Consider the following 10642-nt stretch of genomic DNA (forward strand, 5'->3'; position numbering starts at 1 on the left):
GCGCGTCCGGAGCCTGTGCTCCGCAGCGGGAGAGGCCACAACAGTGAGAGGCCCGCGTACCGCAAAAAAAAAAAAAAAAAAAAAAAAAATCAAGGTCCGGCTGTCATTCGTTTCATTTGTGATTTAATTTAATCTCATTGTTTGACTAATTAAAATTACTGAATATAACATTATTTCCATTGGTTCTATTTTGGAGACTTAAAATTTTTTTCCTGTTAGTAAATTATTCCCATGTTTTCTTTGCTTTAGAACATTTGCACCAGTGTGGGATGTGTTCAAAACATCTACAGAGAAATTAGCAAATTGTCACTTGGATCTTGTTAGAAAATTACAAGAATTAATAAAAGAAGTTCAGAAGTATGGAGAAGAACAAGTAAAATCGCATAAAAAGGTATCAGTTTTCCTTGTTAAAGGATTGATTAGTCAGATATTGAATGCTTTGTAGTTCTGCATTTTGATGAATCATTTCATACCAAACAGACTAAAGAAGAAGTTGCAGGAACTCTGGAAGCTGTTCAAACCATTCAGAGCATAACTCAGGCCCTCCAGAAATCCAAGGAAAATTACAATGCCAAATGTGTAGAACAGGAACGTTTGAAAAAGGAAGGAGCTACACAAAGAGAAATAGAAAAGGTAATCATAATAAAAATAATACCTCTTTGGTTTCAAAGCATTTTCAAATAACAAGACTGCATTTAATCTTTAAACACTCAAGAATGATCTCATATTAAAGATGAAGTCACTGTGCCTCTGAGTGTTAGTGATTTACCTAAGTGAATAGGTTTTCAAAATATGTTGTATATGGTAGATAGATTAGCAAATACATAAAAAGGAATGATTTCTTTATATCGGTGACACATTTGCAGGATATTTTTATAAGATAATTGATGAGATGCTGCTTGGTGTAAGATTTAATAATGAGGTAAAAATTTTTTTTGAAGCAAGACTTTGGTAGATTTAGCAAGGCAATAGTTACTTGAGTTAAACTTTAAATATATGTTGTGGGTGATTTAGTGCTGACTTTGAGCCCATGTATGTAGTATTGTGGTAAACCACAACCCTTTCCCCCATTCTCATTTTGATTGAAAGTAGATTTTTTTCCCCTTTCAAAACAGTTTAACCATCCACTTGTTTGATGTGGTATATATCATTTAGGAATCAGCCATAGGGAGTGATAATTTTGAAAGCTTTGTAGAGTATTTGAAATAGCCGGTAAAAAAAACAACTGTAATTATGTTGCAATTATAATAATTATAAAAGTGTATATACATGGGCAGAAAACTAGAAGAGCATCTGGAAAAAACAGTCGATGGAATTTGGGGTAATATGTTTCCTTTAGTGTTTTGTGCAATAAATAAAAATTGGGAGGGGGTAAAAAATGAGGCACAGTAAGTTCATGATTTTAAAACGCTCTTCATTCCAGGCATAGCAGTTAAGAATAAAATATAAAAAGGGAAAATAAAGCAAAATAACATGCTCCAAAAAGAAGAATATTATCTTCATAATGAACCAGAAATGGAACAGAAACTCAAAAGGGCATGTAGAGATTGATTATGCAGGGTTGTTGGACCCAAAGTCCTAAGTTAGGCAGTGGAATTTAGCTCTTGTGTGGTAAAGGGGACTAAATATTCCCCACTTGAGAAGAAGCCCAAGGAACACCACTCACTTGGTGAAACTATAAGTAGTGAAAAAAGACTGTTGAGCTGCTGAAGGGCTAAAGCATTATTGGAAGTTGGGGCTTAAGGATGCAGTTCTGACTGGCAGTCAGGCCAAGGAACCAGTTCATGACTGTTTCGATCATATCCCCTATATTCTTCCAGGGAATTAATTAAAAGCTACCTTTATAAGACTGATACTAAATTGGGGCCTTGGAGGGCTGGCAGGAGATAACCTGAAACTGCTAAATGGGGATGGGTGAGCATAAATGATAGAATATAACACAATTCTAGGAGGTGATGTTTACCTTGTATTCTGTAGAGTTTTCCAGCATCACTGATGGAGGGAGAGAGAGAAGAGAGAGGGGAAAAAACAAGAAACCTCCCACCAGAAATGAGCAAAAGCACATCTTAAGAAATCTAATATAGCGAATATAGCTTTCCCTGCTATACAACAGTAGAGTGTTCCTATGAAACCTTTCATAAGCCAAAATGGCATAAGCACAGAAGCAAGTACCTTAGAACACATCTTGCTAATGCATGCACAAAATAAATTGAGATAAAGCACAGATGCTTACAGACATAGTTCAAAGCTTTGGAGACCGATGCTGAGTGTAGGTCCTGGGAAGGAGCTTGATGGTGCCACTCTCACTGCTTCTCAGGTGTGCGCTGCCTCTGTAACGGCTCCTGCAAAACAAACGCTGAATGCTGTTTTTCTTTTCACCTGTTTTTGTAAAAGTGAAAATCCTCTTTGAATGTTTTTCAGTTCTTGAAAACAGGAACTAATATAATTCTTTTGTAAAAGCAAAGTAAACAAACTTGTAAGACAAACTTTTGAAAAGCAGGGGATACCTCTGCTAAGACAGATGGCAATAAATTTAACAATTAGAATAAGAATTCACTCCAAATAAAATTTAGATATATAAAATAGATGATCAGAAACGTTCGTGTATGTTGAGGATGTTCAAATATGCAAATGAATATAAATTTATATTAAAGAAATTAAGAGAGATAATGAAATAAGATCTAGTAGATGGGAAAACAGCTAACTAGAAAACTTGGCAATGAAATATATGGTTATTGAAATTTAAAAAAAAGCAACAGAGAAGACAAACTTTAGAGCTAATATAGTGAAAGATTGAATTTGGGCACTCACCCATAACATAGTACAGAGAATGAAGGTTACCAACATTCATCTGTTGTGGATTTCAAAAGAAAAAAAAATGGAGAGGATGGTAGACAGGTAATATTTGAAGAGTTAACAGATCAGAATATTTCAGAATTAAAAAAACTCAAGAGTTCTTAGATCAAAAGTACATTCTTGGTATTAAGCAGGGTAAATAAAGATAAATTCAGAACGAGCCACCAGAGAAAAAGAGAATATTAAAAGCTACCGGGTATATCTTTTTCCTCACATCTCTGAAATCAGAATGCATCGTCAAATGATAGTATCATATAATCACTGTTGGAATGGTGGCATTTGTGGTGTAGTTTCACTGCCTCTGTGAACTTGGTTGTTATATACCTGGTGGCATGATTGGACAACTGCAACACGTTGATGTTTCAATTAACATACCACTTTAAGAGCATTGAGGAAGGATTAGTTCTGATTGTTGTCTGAAAACCTTTTGTTGAGACCTGGTAAGATCAAGAAAATGTGAGCACCAATGTTTGGAAGAAAATCTGGAGATGATAGTGGAACACTTTTAAGAAATGCTCTGTCAGTAATGCTTTTGGTGACATTGAAGATAATACTATGTGGGGAAAAAAACAGACCCCAGCAGTCCCTGCACTGGAAGTAATTGAGAAGGGTCAGAATCTGACTGAAAAGAGATTCAGGAGTATCTCGAAAGTTCATTTTGCTTTCTTTTTAATTCTGTATCACACAAGAATAAAAATCTACTTCTAAGTAAGTCTAGAAGAGCTCTTTTAATAAGTCTAAAATAAAAATTTTAAGTGATAAGAAAGCATTATTTCATGGTTTGACAGTATTTTTCTGTTTTAGTGGTACACAAGATAATGGTGTGTATTAATTACAATTAATGGTATATTAGAATTAGTAGTAGTCAAGCATGAACATTAACATAACTACTGAGAGAATAGAAGTATAGTCTAAATCTTCCAAATCAGCAAACAGAAAAGAGGAAGGGGTGCTTTTTTCTAATTGTTCTGCTCAGAGGTGATATCTTTGCTTGTGATACTAGATGTGTTAATGGGTCTCTGATTTATATATATTCAAATCCAAGCCTAAGTAAATAATTTATTTTGGCCTGTAATAAATAAGCTCTTTATTAACATGAATGTAGATTTTTTTAAAACATAGATCTTTGAACTGTTTTTCCTTTGGTGAACTTGAAAACATGAACACTTATTGGCTATTATGACATAGTACACTTCTTATCTTCATTCACAAACCCTTATTTTTATAAAGCACCATTTAGAAGTTACTCATATTTGTGGACTATGACAAAGTACTTATTTTATATGTATATATTTGATTCATAGGAGTTCACTATAAAAATTATAGACACTTAAACAGAAATATTTCTGGTAGTACATCAGTAAACTTAATTATAATGCTAAGGAAATGAATAAAATGTAGGATTTATTTCGTTATCAGTAGGTAATCTATTAAGGCCAATCTTTTGTTTATGAGAAGAAATGTAGCTATTGCTTTTAAAGCATAAGTTGTTATGCTCCAACATCCCTTTTAAAAATCACTTTACAAAAGTGGTCAAGTTTGTTACTACTGGGGCATTTAGTTTCTATGAGTCTACCCTAAGAATTTACAGTTTTACTAAGCAAAGATACTATTTAGAAAGTCATTTTGACTTAACTGAGTGTTGCTGTATAGTCATTTCCTATGAGAGATGTTTCTTGCTTTCAAAAAATATATATATTCCCAATACGATTACATTCTTTTTAAAAATAAATTTATTTATTTATTTAATTTTTGGCTGCATTGGGTTTTTTTTTTTGTTTTTTTTTTTTTTTGCGGTACGCGGGCCTCTCACTGTTGTGGCCTCTCCCGTTGCGGAGCACAGGCTCCGAACGCACAGGCTCAGCGGCCATGGCTCACGGGCCCAGCCGCTCCGCGGCATGTGGGATCTTCCCGGACTGGGGCACGAACCCGTGTCTCCTGCATTGGCAGGCGGACTCTCAACCACTGCGCCACCAGGGAAGCCCTGCATTGGGTTTTTGTTGCCGCGCACGGGCTTTCTCTGTTTGCGGAGAGCAGGGTCTACTCTTCATTGCGGTGCGCGGGCTTCTCATTGCAGTGGCTTCTCTTGTTGCGGAGCACGGGCTCTAGGCTCACGGGCTTCAGTAGTTGCAGCACGCAGGCTCAGTAGTTGTGGCTCATGGACTCTAGAGCGCAGGCTCAGGAGCTGTGGCGCACGGGCTTAGTTGCTCCGCAGCATGTGGGATCTTCCTGGACCAGGGCTCGAACCCGTGTCTCCTGCATTGGCAGGTGGATTCCTAACCACTGTGCCACCAGGGAAGTCCAGAATACGATTACATTCTAAAGTGGCCTCTATATTCTTTTATAGGATACCCTTAGTTTTCTTTAAATTTTTTTTGTCATTACTTAAAATACCTTGTTAATCAATAAACTCTTTAAAAAAATTTATTCATTACTAAGTACTTCTTTTGCCAGTTTTCTAAGATGCTTCTTTAAGTTGGTATGTAATTTCCTTATTCTGACATATGTTTACCTTTGAAGAGTGAAAGCTGATGTAAAAAATATATTAGAACTTATAAAGGGTATCTTCTTTCTTTTTTTGTAAGCGAGAAACCATTATGTTGTCTACAATGCAGCATATGTGTCTACTAGGAAAAATAATCATTATAGCAAAATATTATTTGAACTTTTCCTGTTTATTAATATAATAAAAATTAAGAGTTTACTTTAAATATAGGCTATAGACTCAATTCTTCCCTTTTTAAATGGTTCATTCACATATTTTCTGATTGTTGGATTATGAATTTGTATACCATAGTAAATAAATGTTTTAGTTTCTACCATGTGCCTGTCATCATGCTACATGTTATGAAGGTTCTTAAAGGCTGAGTACATATCCCCTCTGTCTTCAAGAAGCTTCCTTCTTTTTGAGGAGCTAAGACTTATTGAATAGTACAGAACAAGAGGCTACTAGAGAAAGGTTTTAATGGTAAGTTTAGAAAGGGAGGTATCTTATTTTGTGTAGAACCTGTAACGGAATAAATTACTTTAAAAAGTATGGACACAATCATTATAGTTATATTTTGAGGGACTTTTCCGTTGTTTATGAATTTCCTTTCAAATTTCAAATACTTCTAGGAGTGATCACAGCTCATGTATTTATCAATAGCCTACACATAAATTATAAGGCAATAACTTAATAGGCAGCAGAGAAAAAGAGTAGTGTTAGGATGAAGAAGAAGCAAAGAAGAAGGGGCTCCCAGTGGGACTATATCATTTTGCAAGACTATGTCATTAAAAATGACTCCATGGACTGTGGGTTGCTTGTTACTCTTGTATAGACTGAAAATTTAGGTAGCTGGAAGAAATTCTCTTCTTCCAAGTCTCTTGGCATAACAAAATCCAAAAGGAAACCCAGATAACCATGGCATTAAAATTGTTTTTAAAATAAATTCTAGCAAACTTGGTTATCTGGACTTCCCGTGAAGGTAGTTTGTAAACTCTAAATATCCATCTCATCTAATTGTTAAATGTTTGAAAGGGCAAGGATGTTAGAGGAAGTATGTTAATGGTAGTATAAAATAATGTCATACGGCTAGACAATGGGAAGAGAGTTTAAAAAAAGGTCCATAGGAGCAAACTAGAAAATCATTGTAGGTTTTAGACACTTACTGTAAGGGTAGAGCTTAGAACAACTCTTAGATATAATAACAGCAAAATGTAACAGCAAAATATAATGATGTATGTTCCTCTTGATGTTCCTTTTAGAAACCATAATAATAGCAGATACTATTTATTTTGTAGTCTCTGTCCCAAGCATTTACATAAATTACATTTCATCTGAGCCAAAGATCTAAAAAAAATATGTGGTATTTCCATTTTAGGAATGAGAGAACTATATAAAGCTCAAAGTCAACTGGGTAGTAAATGGTAGAGCTAGAAGTTGAATCCAGTTTCTTTTGGCTCCGAAACCAGTTCTGATACAACATACTGTTTTGATACACTACAAGATAAATTGGCATCCTATATTCTTTATTTAAGAAGGCCCACAAGCATAAAGCATATATGTTTAATATAATATATGCAATTATATTTTAGAGAGAGTACAGAGTTGCCTTTTTAGAGAATAAGACTGTATGCATCTCTTGCCAGCCCCAAACCTCCAGGTAAACCCAACTTTCTGTTTCTAATACTTATTCTTAGACTCCTGAACATAGCTGGAGATAATTATCTACTGGCTCTGATTGGCTCTGCACAAATTCCAAGTTTTGCAGCTTAGCCTTCAGTGGCTCTTTGCAGGACTTTTACTCCTGTAGTTATTACCAGTTGCATCCTCCACAACCATGGTTTGAAACTTTCTTTATTCTCCTGAAGTTCCCAACCCTACCCTACTCTTCTTCACTCGTAGCAGACCCCCTCTTACCTCATCAAGAAAGTGGAGATCTTTTATCTTGAAATCCTATAGCTTTTCTTTTTTTGATCTTCTTTAAACTCTTATTTACTTCAGCACCCCTTCCCTTCAAACTTCCTGTATCCAAATTGATCTTGATAGCCACATGTCTGCCCCAACCTACAAGTGACACATAATTTTTCTTCTTCCTTAATGTCCATCTTCCATAAAATTTGTTTTTACTTCTTTGTTACTTTCCACTAATTTCTAGCTGTTTATGTATATAGGTTATACTTCTTCTATGAAGTCCCTGAAGAAAAGATCCCTATATAATTTGTATTCATATTCGTCACTGCCTAATATTTAACATTATTAAGTTTTTATTGAATAAGTAACTTTGATAAAATTAGAACTATAATAATGCAGTAACAATTTCTTGAAAAATAGGCAATGATTAAAAACAAATTTATAGATTTTCCGGAGCACAGTGGAAATTGAGAAACCTCAAGGAAAATTGGTTTTTTTTTTTTTTCAACTTTTGAGCTAGCTTTATAGTCACTGATCAGACATTAAATGGAATATCTGTTGTGGAAGGAAGAAAGACTCACAGGTGTGTAAAGGAGTGTCAAGCATATTCTGAGGGTATTGTCACATTTTTGTTTGTTGAATTTTTAGTAACATTGTACTATTATGTGGTTGTGTGATCTTACTCTGGGTTATAAAATGAGAGTATTTTAACTTTTTAAAGCATGTTCCATGAGACAAGAGAATTAGCATTTAATTTCTGCATTATTGTGTGACTGTAACAAAAAGTACTACTAAGGAGGACTTGAAAAAAAGGTGTTAGTTTTTGTCATCTTGAACTCAACATAGGCCTCATTTCTTAAAATGCACTTAAATTATTATTTCATATAAACTTATATCAGGAAATAAAAAATATTTTGTATAGTTCAAAATGTTTCTGTTTTGTTACAGGCAGCTGTTAAATCTAAGAAAGCTACAGATACCTATAAACTCTATGTGGAAAAATATGCATTAGCAAAAACTGATTTTGAACAGAAAATGACAGAAACAGCTCAGGTTGGTATTTTTAAGGCTTTAAATCTAAAACAGGATATTTGTGTTTATTTTTTATAAATTATAATAAATTATATTAGTGATAAAAATAATACAATTTTTCTGTCATAAAATTTTTTAGTATTAGAAAATGTTAAAATGCACAATCTTAGTGTTTTAATAATGCTGTTTTAAAAATATACATCTTGTTTTGGAGATTGAAGACCAAGAATCAATAGGTATAATATCATATGGGATTATTCATATTGACTAGAATGTTTAAAGAGCATTGGAGAAAATGAGGACATTGGTAGATGATGAAGACAGTAATGATTATGTATGGGTTTTAAAATTGACTTATACTTAAGAAGGAAACTGGAAATGACTCAGTGCTGAGGATATAGTGGTTAACAAAACAGTCAAGAATCCCTGCTCTCATAGGACTTCCATTTTAGTAAGGGAAGACAGACAATCAGTTTAAAAAAGTCTGTCTCCTATAAGCTTGGGATAAATTCTATTCAATTTGATGTTCTTAGAGCCTTAGTTAAAGGCCTAGATTTAAGATGGGTGCCTTTTATGAATTATACCCAAAACTTCTACCTTCACCTCTTGTCCTCTTTTCTTGTTTTGTTTTTCTCCTTAGCACCTGTCATCATCTGACACAATGCATTTAATTTACTATGTCAGACAGGATAGGATGGTATGCTGCTGTGACAGAGAACCCCCAAAATCTCAGTGGCTTACAATAGCAAGTGTTTATTTGTTATCATGCTACTTGTTCATCATGGCTTAGCTCTTCACTCTGGCACTGAGGCTGGTGGAGGAACCTCTTCTTAGAACATTCTTAGTCATCATGTCTGAGGGACTAGAAATATGGTGGAGCACACTGGCTCTTCTACCCATATTTTTTGTTGTCTGTTTTCCCCCCACTAAAATATAAGTTCTGTAAGAGCAGGGATTGATTTGTTTACTGCTGTCTCCTCAGCACTTAAAACAGTTTTCAGCTCAGGGTAGGCACTCGTAAGTGTGAAGAAGGACTTTATGAATCTGACTTTTTGGATTCTAGGGAGTCTTCTCGCTTGGAGTGGTGAATGATTCACACCTCAGAAACAGACGGCTTGCATGCTTGTGTGCAGGCATAACGCATCCATCTAGCACAGTGCCCCATCCATGTGGGCACTGTGCTAGATGCTGGGTGTATACAATATATATGTAAATAAAACAAATTCTCTCTGCTCTACATGGAGTATACAGTGTAGGGGAGGGAGACAGACATTAAATATATGCTTAAATATAAAGTTACAAATTATTATAAATGTTACAAAGGAAAAGAACAAGCTTCCATGAGATAGAATAATAGGGATGACCTAATTAGGATTAGGGAGATAACGAAAGTCCATTTTGGAGAAGTAACATTTAAAACTGAGACTTGAAGAATCAGTGAGAGACTCATTCTAGGGCAGGAGTGTTCTAGGCATTGGGGACCATGGATATGAAGACCCCGATGTGTAAAAGAGAGATCACATTCTAGAAAGTAAAAAATGCTTACTGAAACTGAGTAAGGAGAGATGGTGGTTAGAAATGAGGTTAAAGAGATAATCAAGGACCAGGCTTTAGTAAGGGTTTAGGTTTTCTTCCAAGAGCAGCTGGAATACATTGAAGAGCTGTATGCAGGGACGTGACATGATATGGTCTGCATTTTTAAATCTAATTCTGACAGTTTCATGAAGAATGGATTATAGCGAGGCCAAAGGAGAATCAAGATTCCAGTTTGGAAGGCAGTATCATAGTCCATTGAGAAGGATGAGGGTCAGTGTGGTAGCCTTGGAGAAGGAGACAAGTGAATGCATTTGGAGATGGCAGGGGTAAGGTGAATGGGAGAATTCTAAAGGGATTCAAGATCTCTTCCAGGTTTTGGCTTGTAAGCCTATGTGTATAGAGATGAATGGCAAAGGCTAGATGAAGAGCTGTTAGTTTGAGGGGTCGGAAGAGCATGAGATGTTCAGTTTTAAACATATTAATTTTGAGCTGCGTATACCTAAGTGGAGACATCAAATGGGCAGTTTTGGAGGCTGTAAGTAATCTTGCCTGGACATAATATTCACATCCCTTATCTACAATTCTGAATTCCAAAAGCTCTGAAAACCAAAATTTTTTTTCCCAGAACTCACTTGGCAGCAAAACTTGAACCGATGTGAGGCTAATTTATAGTCTCTTTATCCTACTTAGACTGAATATACATGTTTTCCTTTAGTGTCTGATAAACAGATGCCACTGCAGATCCTGTTGGTAGTATTATGAGATATATGGTAACAACACCATGTTATCTTTATTTATTTATTTATTTATTTATTTATTTAT

General features: G+C 35.1%; 1 protein-coding gene across 6 annotated transcripts in view; it reads left to right on the forward strand.

Moving 5' to 3' along the window:
• Positions 1–10642, forward strand: part of FCHO2 (FCH and mu domain containing endocytic adaptor 2) — a 119444-nt gene that overhangs the window by 33892 nt on the left and 74910 nt on the right. For all 6 annotated transcript variants that reach the window (XM_024133515.3, XM_028492971.2, XM_028492972.2 and 3 more), the window contains 3 exons: positions 250–391; positions 481–633; positions 8201–8305. In XM_024133515.3, the coding sequence (XP_023989283.1) occupies positions 250–391; positions 481–633; positions 8201–8305 (400 nt within the window). The remainder of the gene's footprint in view (positions 1–249; positions 392–480; positions 634–8200; positions 8306–10642) is intronic.

This window comes from Physeter macrocephalus, chromosome 8, assembly GCF_002837175.3.
Source record: "Physeter macrocephalus isolate SW-GA chromosome 8, ASM283717v5, whole genome shotgun sequence".
NCBI lineage: Eukaryota > Metazoa > Chordata > Mammalia > Artiodactyla > Physeteridae > Physeter > Physeter macrocephalus.